Source organism: Ylistrum balloti, unplaced genomic scaffold (genome assembly GCF_031769215.1).
Source record: "Ylistrum balloti isolate Yb309-2 unplaced genomic scaffold, AGI_CSIRO_Ybal_v1 Utg371952, whole genome shotgun sequence".
Taxonomy (NCBI): domain Eukaryota; kingdom Metazoa; phylum Mollusca; class Bivalvia; order Pectinida; family Pectinidae; genus Ylistrum; species Ylistrum balloti.
Genome location: NW_026782956.1, coordinates 1 through 16,555, shown reverse-complemented (window position 1 = coordinate 16,555; position 16,555 = coordinate 1). Strand labels below are relative to the sequence as shown.

Genomic DNA, 16,555 nt, shown 5'->3' with positions numbered 1-16,555 from the left:
AAATGAACTGTACAACCTAATGTAAGACAAGTATTTTTCTAGTTGTGGAAATAAAAGTCCTGGACTTGTCAATCAATTTTATAGGTCTGTATATATCAGTTAAAAGAAATCGAAGATTTTCTTTCATCTCCTTTATTGGAGGAAAGTAACCCTGTCCGTAAAATTTTGTTTTTGTGTGCTATTGGTATCGGAAAGGAATCGTCTATTATTCTTATTTGAGCGACCAATCACCATAGCCGGCATGGGAGGGGCCTTATGATTGGCAATATACACAACAACAGTCCTTTTAGGAGTTAGTTATGTTGAATTTGACCACAATACCCTAGACGTTAGCACAGCTCTCTCTCTCTCTCTTTAAGAGTTAACGTTAGTAGACTATATACATAAACCGAACGGAGACATTCACAACAAAATTATCAAGTGAGGATTGTATTTTCAACTTTTTATAAGACTGACAGCAATATTTTCATCTTTCATAGGACAAACGTTGACGAAAATCACAATATGGCGTTGCATTCAAGATCAAGTCTCGGATTTCGTTATGAGGGTCTGCTGTATATACCTATTTTACTTTTAACTTTAATTGGAATTCCGGGGACCATTGTGTCTATGAGATTCTACGGGAAACGAATTCAGAAATCATCTTCCTCAACTGCATTATTCTTAACTTCTCTAGCCGTATTTGATATGCTGTCCTTGGTCTCGAACATTCCAACAGCAATATCGATATTTTACATGGACGAATGGAATGAAGGCAATAAAGAATCCATCACACGTTATTTTACCCGTATACCAAAATATTGGTCGAACTTAGTTCTGCTTTTGGCTGGGACTGAACGGCTTATAGCTGTTGCTTTACCACACAAAATGGCGACAATTTTCACTAGAAGAGTCGCCATTGTTAGTCTAATAGTTGTGATCATTATTGCACCTATGATTCTAGTGCCTTTGGCTTTAGATCCACCATTTGTCCTCGTTCCGACAAACGGCACCATTACGCATGTGCAAAGGAGTGTCAAAACATTCATTGACCCTGATGTGCTTAAAAGATTAATTCAAATGGTTTCCGTTTTGTATTTTGGACTTCCGCTTGTCGGTGTTTTTATTAGTAATATCTGCTTGGTCACCCTTTTATTCAATCGGTTCAACTCTAAACGCGGAAAGAGTGTAAGAGATACAATGACTTCAAAACAGGTTAAGGAATTACGTACAACCAAACTAGTGATTCTAGTAACTGTGATATTCATCGTTTGTATGTTACCCTTGGTGATTATGGTTCCAATAATATCGGTCGAGAGGGATGCAGTTTCTATACGGTTGATGCTGATAATGCGAGCTACATCTACGCTTCTGGAGACTCTGAACTATTCAATGAATGTTTATGTTTATTACTTCGGGAGCAACGACTTCCGTAAAGAGACACGTGGAATGTTGTCAAGTATGTGTGGCTGCTGCAAGAGGGCAACCGTAACTCCAATGGATGATTGATGAATTGGGTGCACTACGATGCGATATTCACAAATGTTACCCATGAATTGTAAGTGTTTCTTTCAAATATTTCGATGATAGAAGAACAGTTACGATGTGATAGTACCATATTTTCAGTTTGTGACAAGGTCAAATACTCATTACTGCTACTCTCGTAACTGGTATATTAGGTTCTTAAAAATGTTTGACAGGTTGCAGGTTTTTTATACCATGGAATGCCCGAACACATTTCCAAGTAAGGCTTTGACTAACTTTTTTTCCATTTCCTGAGGTATACAGTTGTGGTAACCCACAACGCAAAAATTTCGTGCGCATGTTGTGCATACATCGTACGCACACATGCACGACACAGTATCGTGTGCACAACTGTGTGATATGATTACACTTTTTGTACGTTTTGGTTAAAATGGTTGGCTATTATTAAGGATTGAATGATAAACGGAAAATTTGTGAAGTTATAACTAAATACCGATCACATGAACATTAAAATTGATCGGCGATTATAAAAGTCATTTTTAATTTGATATTTTTCGAAACAACACTGAACCTGCATTAATTTGTCTTCTCGTATATAGGTTCACACCTCAGAAAGTGGCGAGTAGTTGTTCTTCGGAAAACAAAAGTTTAACTGTACACGACTATATACGTGACGGGCCCGGATCCGTACCGGCTTGGTGGCCAATGTAACAAACACAACACTCAAGATTTACCAGATTATATTTTTTTGTTTACGAAATAAATGAAAAATGACAGTAATACAGAAGTAATGAAAACAGCATTTCCTTTCTGACGGTATAAGGTTTGAAATGATTCATTGCTGTGACATAAAGAGATGTCTATCTACACATATTGAGTATATAAAGTGTGTACGTACACCAAGGCTGGTCACGTGTGGCTCTAACTATTCAATATCTACAAGTGTCCAGCCTATATCTTAATGACTTAATTAGGAAACACACTTAGTTTATTTCAATAAATTTAAAGACTCAAGAAACCCTATCCTTATTTGTATTTACACTTATATTTATATCAACTACGATAGAACCATACAAATGTGCGATAGCTTCTTTCGTCCAATTTTCCTATCGTGCGCACATCGTATAACGTTGTGCGATCTAGCAACTGTATATATTAGGTAGTTAAAACTGACCATTGCGGGATGCCGGCATTAGGAGTTCTTTATACTATTTATGAGATAGACTTGTTGCCTTCAAGTACTGACATAGTTCCTATAATCGAGGAAGTGTGACGCACAGGAGATGATTGATAATGAAACAAGTTCTGCTAATTTATACTAATACACGGGGATGATCTGATATATGGCATTTCAATTCCATTCGGGGTTCGAGATAACTTTCTGAATGATAGGATATAAAACCTCTTGTTCAGATTGCGGGCTTTTTTGGAAAGGTTGATTGGAAAAAAGTGTGTTCAAAGTGAATTTTAAATTCTACTTTGATACCATTGGTCAATATTGTAATATATACATCATTTGATTAAATTAATTGAGAATGTCATTATTGGCCAAGATCTCCAAGTCAATAGAAAAGAAACAGCGCATTTATTTAAAATAGTACAACACATTTATCAAATAAACACCTATATGTATTCTACATAGTACATGTTCATACAAATGCGCACTTTCCAAAACAAATCATAATTGCACATAATATAATAAACAAATAAATAGTTTTCTTATTGGAAGGTATTTCAGTTCTATTTGAGATGTCTGCAATTCATTTTGTAACTTGATTGGTAATTAATGTAAATAGTTCAATGTTGTTTTGTATTTAATAAAATCGAAGTTACAATTTTTTCTGATCTTTGTGTAATTTTATCTCTAGGAAAAGTGTAATGTTACATCACTTATTCGATTTTCCTTCAAGTTGCACTTTAAATTCAAATGATAATTGGGCATTACTTTTCCAAGTGAAATTACATTCAAAATTTGTTTTTGACTTCAGTAGAGCCAAAACTAAGGATTAAACTGCATCCTTTAATCGTTTCGTCCTTCTTGAACTCGTCAGTGATGCTAAGAGCCTAAATCCTGAGGCCGAGGAGGCGACTGCGGAAAATCCTGTGATCGAAAGAAAAGTCAAAATCTAGACGAGGAGATGCAGCAGTCCCAAACTTTAATAATTTGTAATTTTCATACACCAGATTTTTAAGAACGTCGTCAAGTACATGTGTATATTCTGAACCATGCCACTATTCGAATAAATGATCAAGTTTTGGGCAGACAACCTACATTTTCTTTCCCTTGTTTTGGAGTTCTGAGAGCTGATTTTCGTTTAAATGGTTTGATGTTGCCACCAGTGCGCTAATTTTTTTTCAAAATTCCTAATTTGCCTGCTTTCACGCTAGCTCAAATGATTCTGGAAACTAAAGACACGGTCACATTCCACACTTGTTGGTGTAATACAGAATGCCAATTTACAAAGTAATGTAAAATTTGGAGACAAACAAGACTGATTTGAATACCCTTTTGCACACAACTGCTTTCATGCACTTTTTATATGCCCCCTTGATCATGTCTTTCAAGAAAGGCTTTTTCCCAGGTAATTTTTTTCTCATTTAATATAACTTTCATGCTTAATATTATTTTTCGACATCTACTTTATATACTTTATAATTCCCATAATTCATTCCTTAGCACTCAATGGCTTCCTGACTCAGAACCATTTTCTCATTTCTTTCACTCTGCTAGGCGCAAGTGCGTCACTATCGTTCAGTCTGTTTTTCACATTTTTTATCAAATTTCACCTTTCTGTCAACTGTCAATACTGTGAAATGCATCTTCCACCTTGTTTTGTTTTTATACATGGCTAAACATATCAAACACGTCTCAAAGTAAATATTGTAGATATTGATACCGTCTTGACCACGTCCATCGCATATTTCTACCATAACTTCTCGATTCTTATAACGAAACAAACAGACAACTTTCCACCCAGCAGTATGATAGGCCTGATGATTTTAATTTCCTTCTGAAGAAAATTTACCAATTTTTTCTACCAACATTCCTGTATCCTCAACCTTGGTGTTTACATGTCGCAGCTGATGCTATATTCAGGGTCTATAACGATTGTCGACAACAGTCAATGTCATCACACAAGGTTATCAAATTTAGTTTTATGGTCGTTATAGTGATCTCGTACATTGTGCAATATGGACGTATTTGATGCTCGTTAGTTTGCCCGTTGGTTTCTTTGTTTTGTACCTTGCTTTCGTTTGAGAACATGACATTATTTACTTGGTTAGTCCAGGATTTGCATAGCAGATATCGCCGATTAAGCAGAAGACATTTACTTCTTCAAGTACTCCTGGTCTTATTATACGCTGTAATCTGTGTAAATCATTATTTTGTTTATCTTCTATCCTTGTGTATTGAAATTTAATTTGGATTATCATTATGTTCACATTTGTATGGTCTTTTTGTTGTTCTTATTTCATAGAAGTTACATTATTCCGGTAAATTCAATTTAGCATTCATTAGACAGCAAAGTAATTCCTAAAGAAGATCCAAAAACATTTGGAACATGTGATGTCGTTCAATGGTAAAATAGCTAAATGCACCGGCGTTTATCATGCCTGTAACAGCCTTAAATGGTCAAGTTGATTAAATGTTTGATAGTAGAGAAACCAATCTGCATTTAGATCTACTTCAAACTCAATAACCTCGGAGTCGGAGAAGCAACATTGTTTAAGATAATGCGGTATCATTAAAAAGTTAATTATCCATTCCTGTTATCTGATTATTATTATCATCATTACATTCTTAACGGTCCGTCAACACATAAAAGTTCATTATGGCCATCAAACGGTAACACACACAGCGATCCAAAAGGAAATAATATTAAACAAACCAAAAGGTAAAAGACAAATGCTCAAAAAAAATCTTAAATGGGTATTTTAACACAAAATATTAAAATGGTACGTCATAGTCTATTATATAGACCAACGTCTTTCAGGTAATGTAGAATTTTACAAATCTCAACAGTTTCAAAAAGGGATTTTAGACATGTAATGTTACGATAAAAATGTTCTCGAGTAGACAGAAGGTCAATGCAGTCCAATAAAAAATGTTTAACGGTAAATGGCTCATCACATCCTATACATCGATGATTATCTTTGCCTTTCGACATATATGAATGTGTAAGGTATGTATGACCCATCCGAAGACGGGCTAGGACAACCTCGCCTTGATGGTTGTCTCTATAGCCTGGAGACCATTCACCGAAAACAGGTTTAGCGGATTGCAATTTGATTTTGGTATGTGTATTCCATTCCTCCTGCCACTAAGCTTAAAATTTGATAAATGGTTTTAAATCGGTATGGATCTGCGAGACCGTCATATCTCAAATTATTAGACACTGTTAATCACCAAGGTCTGAGGCTCGCTCTCGGAGCTTATAAGACCACACCTACAGCAAGCCTCTATGTGGAGGCTAACGAACTATCACTATATAGCCGTCGAAATCAATTGGAGTCCAATACAAAACACAGCGTAATTCGAATCCTTTATCACTTATATTTGAACCAAAATATAAAACCGTGTTTCAAAAAAAAACCAAAGACCATAATGAGCCATTCGCCATAAAATGTTTTTATTGAACTGCATTGACCTTCTGTCTACTCGAGAAATATCTGAAGACGCTCTTTGAAAATTCTAGGTTGATGTATATCATAGACTATGACTTACCATTTTAATCTTTTATGATAATATAACCATTGACAATTTTTAGCATTTGTCTCTTACGTTTTAGTTTGGTTGATGTTATTCCCTGTTTGGATCGCTGTATGCTTGACCGGTGAATGGCCGTAATGACGTTTTATGTGTTGACGTGCCGTTAAGATAGTAATAAATAAATAAATTTTACAATTGAAGAATGATTTGAATTACCGACGATCTAAATAATAAAGTAAATACAAAACACACGTAAACACAAGTACGCAACAACTTGACATGGTAGGTAATGCAACACAGGGACCTGCTTTTTTCATTTTTTTATTAGTTTACCTTACCGACATGTGTTGTTATTTAAGTAAAACCCCTCAATTACTGCAAAGAGAGTGACTTGATCGTGTCAGCTTCCTTGAAATATTGTAGAATAGATGTCTCAATTATTGTATTAAACACTGGATTATACTGCTGAACTGTTCCGGTTAATCATATATATAACAGTCAACCCTGTTGTAAAAGTACTACAAGTAGCGTTAAATCAATAAAAAAAAAATCGATATTTTCAAATCTTCAAACACCGTGATTTCAAGCATTTAAAAAGCAAAATTGGAACAGCAATCATGGCCACAGCTCCGGACAACTGAAATGCGAACGACCATGTCTCCGTAATGTCTCTGATTGCACCTGAAAAGAAAACGAAAAAACTAAGGACATTTACAAAGTTATCGCGAAAGTCCGATATCGGGATATACTGCTTTTAAACATTTTTATGCATTGTCATGATTAAGTGACAAGGTAACGAATATGGGTTTCAAAATGCTGCAGGCTGGTTTTCTCTAAGTTATATTAACTCAATGATAAAGAAAAGTTTCTGCTTACTTGTTGAAATAGGATTTAACAAAAATGCTATGGCAGATGACCAGCATACAAAGCCCCAGGCACTTGGAAGTCGTTCAAGGTCTGCGAATTCCAACGTGATAATCATCAGCGTTCCATTGAAACCACCGGCAAATAAACCATAACATCCCATGAAAACGCATAGATAAAGTTTTCTTCGTAAAAACGATGTAACAGTGATTCCGAATCCAAATAGCAAAATCATCATGGTAAACAATCCTTTCCGATGCGAAGGAAATATTTCTAAAACAAATCCAAATAAAATTCTTCCAATAAGATCTGTCAGTCCAAAAATAAGAAGTATAAATGCTCCATCTTCGTTCGGGAATCCAATTTCCTTCATGAACTGAGGGACAATATTAAACAGGCTATTGTATCCGAACATAGCGAAAAAAACAGCGAAAATTAAAAGGATGAAATCCAATTCCTTGAATAGTTTCCATTCTAAATCCTTCATGGAACGCCAAATTAGCATTGGAATCGTTGAAAACATCTCGCGTTTTATACCATCGGGTTTTGTGTTCTTCCCGATAGCTTGTTCTTGTTGTGCGAGTTTTTTTGGGTTTAGGGGACGTATCAGAAGTGCACATACACAGATGTTAAACATAACACCTCCATACACAAGTAATGCCCCTTGTAGTCCGTACTCTGTCAAAAGAAATCTAATAAAGTAGGGGAATACCATTCCTCCTAAACCGCCTCCGGCGAGAGATATCCCTGACGCGATTGATCGGTACTTACTGAAATACTGGGAAACAATGACGACAGCTGGTGAAAAGGTTATTCCATATCCCACACCTTGAAAAAGATCAAATATTCTAAAATAACTCAATACTATACTCAAGCAAAAACAGATGGATGGAATAAGGAAACACTTTTAGCGAAAATAGTATTTGAAGTGAAAACGTAAAAACAGTTTGTCTTAACTATTCTACACCTGTAGTAGTTCGCATAAAGACTTTAGTCCATGTTATTTAAGAGATGGATGATCTTGAATGACCGCACCAACACAAACTGATAATATTGCATTGTCTCGTTACTTACTTCAATATCAGAATGACATCATTACATCGACATTGTTCGGGTTGCGTTTTCAAATAGGCAGAAAAGGAAGTGACGGTAGTAGAAGGAAGAGAGCGAGACCATTGATGGTCAGCAACTGACTTTTTGTATGTATGACCTTTTGGCAGAACTCCTTAATAGGGCCGAAGAATCAAAATTGCAAGCACAACATTTTTCACCTACCTCGCCGTCAGCGTGTTGATTACTCCACAAAAATCATTCATAACTTATCTGACATGTTCACGTATCATGACGAACATTGAGATTTTGTGAGGCCTTTCTAACCTGTTCCTTTGTAAGTAGTAGGGGACGTGCATTTTTTTTCACAAATAATTATCAGACAGGAATGGTGTGCACGTGCATCTTGTTTCCAAATGGTAACAAATGGTGACGTCAATATTTTTGTCTATTTAATTGCTGAATTATCCATCGAAAGAAAATAAGACACTGCATTATTCATAACCGTTAACACTCCTTGAGTGTTTAGAATGTTTTTTTAACATCATCCTACATTATACTTCGGTGCAAATATTATTACATCGAGCCTCTTGGTTAATAAGAAATCGACAGTTCTTTGTCTTTAAGTCTGGCTATATCTCTTACCTATTATAATTCCTTACGTAAAATGAAACACACCAATTGAAGTAGCAAACGATGATAAAACTAACCCTGCACCAATCATTAAACCTCCCCAAAATATCAGCGTTCGGTGGGAATATCTTTTAGTTAAAGCGGCACTTACAGCACCTGGATTAAAAGGAACACATTTATAATCGAAATATTTTTTAATATGTGATGATATAGGAAATGTTTGAAATGATCTCAAGATTCCTTTAACAAGATAATACTTACCGAGAAACTGTTGTAAAAATCCTGCTAAGGATTGAGATATGGATAAAGCTTTGTTAGAGACTTGAAACTTTGTGGATAATTCGACATGGAGAATACCGAAAGACTTCGAGCTACCAACTAAAAACATCGATGTAAAAAATACACCTGGAATGAAAAAGAAAATGCTCAATAGGTTTGTTTCGACTTTGACAATGCAATCGTACAACAAATGAGGTCAGATTAAGCAATGGCATAATCTGAAATTTTTGAAAGCATCGAAATATTCTGCAGGCAATATTAGTGTAGAGTCAATCATCTGTGTTAGAGCCATCGGTATAGAGAAGTGTAAGTGGAATTGTAGCTTTCTTGTGTGCTTAAATAAACTTACAAAAGAATCATATACCAGAGCTTGTGTTACCAGGCCTTTGTCTATAAATGACCCTGCGTGATATTTGGTAAGAAGTAGCGATACATAGAAACCAATAATATGGCTTCAACGCCAGAATAGGGAGATACCCCAGGGGTATGTAGTTGTATCCGTTGAGTCTGTTAACATACCAAACGCCACTTCCGGCAACGGTTTTTACTCAGGCTAGCCAAATTGACTAGGTAATAACCCATTGGATTAAAATGACAATGACATACTGATATCTATGTATATTTACTCACTGATGAAATTTTAACAAGAATTGATTTTGTAAAATGCCGTAATGTTGTACCAGTATTTGATAGAAATTAAGAAATACTTAACTATTCGTCAATTAATTCTCATGATTGTTTTTTCGTTTATTTAATTAATGTCTACATTATTGTATGGTAGTTTGGTTAAGGGCTTAAACACAAGAGTATCGACTCGCGTTGTGTTCCAAGTCCAATATAGTCAAACAGGTAACACCCAGATATGCAAGCACATTACTACACCAGGTTCATTGTGCCTATGTCACAGAGTGAAATGAACACCGCAAAAGTAGTTTAACAATTTAATATGGATAACAATAGTGATGTTTACAATGAATTAAGAAATATACAGCTATCTGGTATAGGCATAAACTTTAGACAATCACAGATGGGTCAAGCGGAACACTTACATTAAAACCATTAACATGTAAATAATAGCAAACTGCCGTCTAGCTTATAAATATGGGATGGAATTCCAGCTTAGGTAGATAACACCAGTAAAACTATTAAACTTGTGTGTGTATAAATTTAGTTAGTGCCCAAGGAAAATAGCCACAGGAGTGTCCTCAAATAAAAATAACAACTCTGAAGTTTTACACCCGAATACTGGGTATAATGTTTTAAGTTTAGTGATTATTATTATCATTACATTCTTAACGGCCCGTGAACACATAAAAGGTCATTACGATCAAGGTTAACAAAGTATTAACATGTAAATATCAATATCTTTTAAAGTTGTTTCCGCTGGACATCTCAGGTTTGCGTATACGAAAGACCACCCGGTCCACACCTGTCCCTCTATCGTAAACTATCCTACTTAAATGCGACCAACCACTTTTCTCTGACAAGTACAGCTATAAACTTCAACCAAAATATCAAAGACAGAGCATTCTGCAAACTCGACGGTATAAGAAAAGTAATAGGAGCAAAGCAGCATCCCTTTGTCGGGACGGATTAGTGTTAGCGAGGAAACAAAGATGTTATACCGCTGACGAAGCAAAATAGAAATCGAAGTAGAATAGACCATCTCGCTGACGAAATGGAGAGGTAGGATTACCTGACTTGAAACCGTGATTAACGGTAGGCTGCCGACTACAGGAAGAGAGATCACACCCAAACATTACCGACTTTTATAGACCCAAAATAATCTCTAACCAGGAGGCTCAACCAACAAAATCCTGCATAGCGAACGCTTGGTCCCATCCGGAATAGACAACAAATCAATAAACGGTTAACATAACATGAGATAGACAAAAACACGGTATAGACTACTCTGTAAGAAAATACCGGAGCTTCCCCAATAACACACGGGGCTACGAAATGGAACATAGCGGTAACAAACTGTCCTAGCTAGCCTAGTGACTCAGTGTCACCGTATGCAAAGGTGTCACCGTATGCAAAGGTGAATATAACTATAAATATCGTACAGTAAAATCCGACTCTACCGCAGTATATTATGTGTTTTACCAGTTACCTGTCTAGACATACACACCTGTATCATCGCCATATGATTGTCATCACCATCGTACCATCACCAATACAGTGTCTGACATCAACTGCATCCTCAATGATTATGTACTTTTATCACCACTAACCTAACCCGCGAATTCCAAACCAAAGATTGAGAAAATATCATACTCTTCCATTGTCAGCTGCGAATGTCTATCAAAAGATTGACAAGAGACTGAAAGTGTTAGACGATGAATCGTTTTGTAACATCAATACAAAACTAGATGTAATCTAAACTTGGAGGGACCTGCTGAATACGGATAGGCAGAGATCGATCGATAACTATGAGGATCAAGGGCGTAGCAAATACCAAGGTCACAACGTATTGATGCCTACATTAAGGTAGATAATGCATTCATGCAGATTGAAATTTTATCATAAATAGATATCAACAAGCATTAACGTTGTTCGATACTTTTAAAATCTAGATCGATAGTTTTTATCATGATATAATAAATGATACATCAAAAAATAGTATTTAGGTACTGCTGATAATGGGAATATATATTGTTGTTGATAAGTGTCCTATGTTGCATATTGATGATAGATAGGTATATATTGGTGGCATATATGTTAATTATTGATGTAGCATATTAATGACTTTGATGATGAATACTGATCATAAATAATACAGATGTTGATGATTAATATTTTACATCTCTTAGATAAAGTTAAAGTGTGATAGGTTTTACAATAAATGATTCCAGACTTACTAACAAGGGTATGCTGGACGTGTATTAGAGATACTGGTCTAGCGCGGTCGTTTCAGGTGTCTCGATCATTAATTCCACTATAGACTACACCGCCATTGCCACGTTCGCAATCGCCACTATTGACATCGTCACTTTCAGCATCAAAATCAGTGCTATTCGTCATCGTCATGTTCGGCATTGTCCCCAGATGTTTTTGGTGATTAGTAAATGTTATTTGACAAATAAACAATTTACATAGAAAAAGATGTTTCAATTGGAATTGTAGCATATTACTCTCTGGTACCTCTCCAAACGCACATCTAAAAACATGGATTACATTCCAGCTCTGAAAAAATAATTGCCGTGACCACTTGGTGGACAACAAAGGTTATACGTGCCATTTGAAGTTATATATGTAATCACAACCTTGTGTAGTTTTCTATAAATGGCATCTCTTAGTAAGGATTCATGCGAGTAATTATTATGAACGGTGATCTCTAAGGATGGGTATCATGTTGTAGATTTGCTCTATTCAGAGAGTTGTTCCTTGAGCCAGAGATTGGCAGTGTTCTGACCCCCCGTAAGGACATGTACTGCCAAGCAAGCGTAAAACAGTAACCATATCCGTTCTTACCGAGAAGTATGACAACGATCATCCCGGAGAGCCAGGGAAACCGATGCAGATTCACATAAACGCCAGCGTAAGTCATTAAGACGAAATAAACCTAACCGTCCTCACATTACAATTTTTTTTACAATAGACGACTATGGAAAAAGAATAAAATGCACTTCATTAAACCTGTCATCGGTGTATGGTATCCATGCTATAGAGACAATCAGCGAGACGAAGTTGTCATTGTCTGTGGCTGTATGGGCCACATATACATTACGCATTCATGTCTTGAAAGATGATGAAAACCCTCGGGGCATTGACCTTCTGCATACTCGGAATTTGTTTTTTATCGTAGCGTTACAAGTCTTAAGTCTTTTGCACTAATATAATCATTTAAGAGTTTTAGCATTTGTTTTTTACCTTTTAGTTTGTTTGATGTTTTTTTTCCTTTTTGAATCGCTATGAGTTTCACCGATTGATGGCCCTAATGACCTTTTATGTGTTGACGGGTCGTTAAGATAGTTGTAATAATAAGAATGTTTATATTCCTTTGAAGTGTTCTATAAAATCCTGGAAGTATACAGCGTCATGCTCTGTTCCGATCCAGATTGCTGACTTTGAGAATGCACAAGACACCGACCTCGGAATTTCTCTCAGACGATGCTATTTTTATTGGGACAGTGACACTTGAGTAAAGGTTGGTGTATAGAAACCTTGATTTCACGAAATAAAAAAAATAATGAGACAGAAATGTACAAGAAGTAAACCGTTTATATAATGCAGTATTACCTGAATAGAAAGAAATCGTCATGAAGCTCATATTTGGTATACAGCATATTCAAAACGGGAGATGGTAACCTATATGTTTACTGTACTGGACAAACACATTTTCCACCTACCCGCAGACACACACGAAGCCTACGTCCATGATTTAAAAATTTGTTAAGGTCTACACTTTATTAGTACTTTCTCTTACGTTTTTTTCAGATAAGAAAAGAAATGCTTACCTAACAACACAACCCACGCCCAGCCATGATCGACAGAGTTAAGGCATGCTTTGTTTCCCTCTTCTCTGGAGTTTGTTGTAATTTCCATCGAATTGAAAGTACCTGGCTGACATTTTGATTGAGTCTCCACGGTGCCATCTGTGTTATGGACGTGTATTTTCCGATCATTATTTTTTTCAGTTTGTTCATTGTCTGTGTAATCCAACACGGTGAATACATACGCATTATTATCATATCCGTTGGTGAATTCGAGAGTCATGTTCGTCAGTTATTGATGCGTTTCCAAAATATACCGCAATTTCTTTCAAGCTTTATATGGTGTTTCCTTCGGTAGTACCTGGAACTTGAAAGGTAATTTAAAATGACGTAAATAACAATTCCTAAACATGTTATCTGTAATCATCAAACATATACTTGATACTAGAATTCCCCCGGTGGATAGAGGTTTCGGTAGAGGTCCTCGATCCAATACTGACGAAATCATTCGCCTGTCTCAAGAAAATAACCTTATACGCTCACCAGAGCCGAAACCAATATCAATTTCAGACAATATTCATTGCTTAATTGTGTTGGTCCTGTTAGCAACAAAGCAACCAGTGGAGTGGCTATTTTGGTTGACAACCAAATTCCTCATAGAAGCATACAACGAAATACAGATCTCCAGGAAACTGCTGTTAGTGTAATGCTCCATAGAACGCTTACAGTATTCTCCATCTATCCCCTTCCAAAATCTGATTTTACAAACAACCAACTAGACGAACTCCTGTCGCAAATGTCTCCCCCGTCTTCCTACTTTTGGATGACTTTAATGGTCATAACAAAATTTGAGGTTCACCCGACACTATTGACAGAAGAACAAAAATTTTAAAAATTATGTTTGAAAATTAACTTTCTCTTTACCATTATAAATCTCAGCTTATTGGCATCCCTCTTCCAAAACATTTTCGCACCTTGATTTAACTTTGTCTCCCATCGTTGTTACTCGATTTGTGTCACTGGAAGCGACCACTTTCCAACATTTATATTGATAACCAACTAAGCAAGCACGTCATCCTATTTGTTTTGGTTTCGAGTTAAAGTGGGTATATACGATGCACGTGGTCATTAATTTTCTTGATGATTTAGAGGATCAGATGTTATCAATTTCAACCAGATGTCATGTGTCTAGCATTGAATCTCGATGTTCCATCAACATTTTACACTTGTCTGCCGATAGGTTTGTTACATTTAAGATAAATAAAGCAATTCGATGTTTCTGTAAAGAAGAACCCCAAACTACATGTTGCAAAATTTGTGTTGATAGAACAACGAGCAAGGAAGATGATCACACTTAATCATGTTGGTCAAATGAAAAACGTCATCGGTGGATTGATCGCGAAATCGAATATCAACAAAATCTGACGGCTCGAGCGAATTTCATTAAAACAACACGTTGGTCATATGACTTTCCGGATATGGGAATGAATTTCTAAATAAATCTTAAAATATCAAGATGTTTTGTATATGGATGATTTCAGATATATAGAGTAACCACACTGAATCATTTTGTATTTGTATATTCTTCGGACTTTTACATCCAATACGCGTTTGGAATATTACTATCGACTTTGGCCGAAGTGCGTAATTTTACAATTTTGTTTTTTCCGTTTGTCAGGTTGGTCCAATTCAAGACGAAATTTAGACAACACATGAAGTGTAGCATTGACTTTATTTTCAACGTAGTTTTGTAATATACACCGGATCATTGTTAAAACTTCGTTTTTTTTATATCATTTTCAAAGAAAATCTAAAATTACACACGCCACGGCTTATATTGAGCACATTTTTTCCAACATAAAAATATACTACCTGAACAATAATTGTTACATCAGAAAACTGGACCATTGATTTGTAAGTAGAACACATATTCCAACTATATGTAACAATTAAATTTTTACTGTTTCCCGGGGCTGATAATGTCGTTTACTAGATCTACGTATTTCATCAGATTTCTATTCATTCTCGCACCTCAGACAAGGATATCACACGTGTTACCCCATCTTAGATATACGCATATATATCGGTTTCAGGTTTACTGTGTTATATTATCTGATCATATTCCAGATGTTGTAGATCTCCACTGTAAAATATGTTGTAATATGTGTAACTGCGGTCTACATTATTTACTCGACACTGTCCAAACGTTGTTTAAAAGTGAAGAGACTGTGTGGGTAGTTTGCGGCTTCTACGAGATGAAATATTGAATAATTATCAAAGAAGTAGATGCGAGAAAAACATTATCACCTGTAACTTAGCGTGATTGTTGTATCTCAGTCTCGGGCTAAGATCATGTAACATCCTAACTTCGGCGTTAGTATCTCTGTTTCGGGTAACGGCGATGTTAGGATGTTACGCGACTTAGAGGCATCATATTGTATTATTGACGTAAGTAACTTTAAACATACAAGGCTCGTTCTTATTCATTCACTCTGCGTTGAAGTATACCCTTACTAAAGATTAAAGAATACTAAAAGGAAAGTATTTAAGTTTTAATGTATTGGAGTTGCCGGTTTGTTCCATATTTATTTTTTATTTGCAATATTTTATAGCACGTCCACGGTTGTATCATTGTGTTTGTTATTGTTTTAGGAGAGGACATGCATAGATTTTGCCGGTTGTCCAATACTTCTGTCGTTTTGTGAATAAAACATTACAATTGGTACTACATGCTAACAATCAATGTGATATGTTAATAAATTATTAAGAAGGCGTACTACATTGAATATTATTCTGCTGACAGGAAAGGTGAGATGTTTATCAGAAAGATAGTTAATGAACGTTAAATGGCGGAATCAAATACTGCATATTTAAATTATGTTTTTTCCAAATAAATGGATTCTATAAAAGGTTTAATTAGTCACAAGTTTGATTTTATTATTGATAATTCTTACATTATGTTACTTTCTGATCATGTACATATTGGTTTGAAAAACAAATACTTTATTCCTGGAGTAAAAAACAATTGACTAGGAAAAGACATCCCTCACTGAGACAAATAAATTCTTAACTAAGCGGTTTACGATAACCTAAAATAAATCGCCTGTCGTATGAATCC

General features: G+C 35.7%; 2 protein-coding genes across 2 annotated transcripts; one reads left to right on the top strand and one right to left on the bottom strand.

Moving 5' to 3' along the window:
• The first annotated feature begins 504 nt into the window (after positions 1–504).
• LOC132563989 (proteinase-activated receptor 2-like) lies at positions 505–1,488 on the top strand. The gene has a single exon (XM_060228742.1). It carries the CDS (start codon positions 505–507, stop codon positions 1,486–1,488), a length of 984 nt encoding a protein of 327 aa, XP_060084725.1.
• A 5,246-nt stretch (positions 1,489–6,734) lies between these two features.
• Positions 6,735–13,720, bottom strand: LOC132563988 (monocarboxylate transporter 12-like). The gene is made up of 5 exons (XM_060228741.1): positions 13,462–13,720; positions 8,984–9,127; positions 8,768–8,878; positions 7,052–7,867; positions 6,735–6,856 (listed from the first exon to the last, which is right to left on the bottom strand). The coding sequence occupies exons 1-5, from the start codon at positions 13,718–13,720 to the stop codon at positions 6,735–6,737; spliced, it is 1,452 nt and encodes a 483-aa protein (XP_060084724.1).
• Between the last annotated feature and the right edge of the window lie 2,835 nt (positions 13,721–16,555).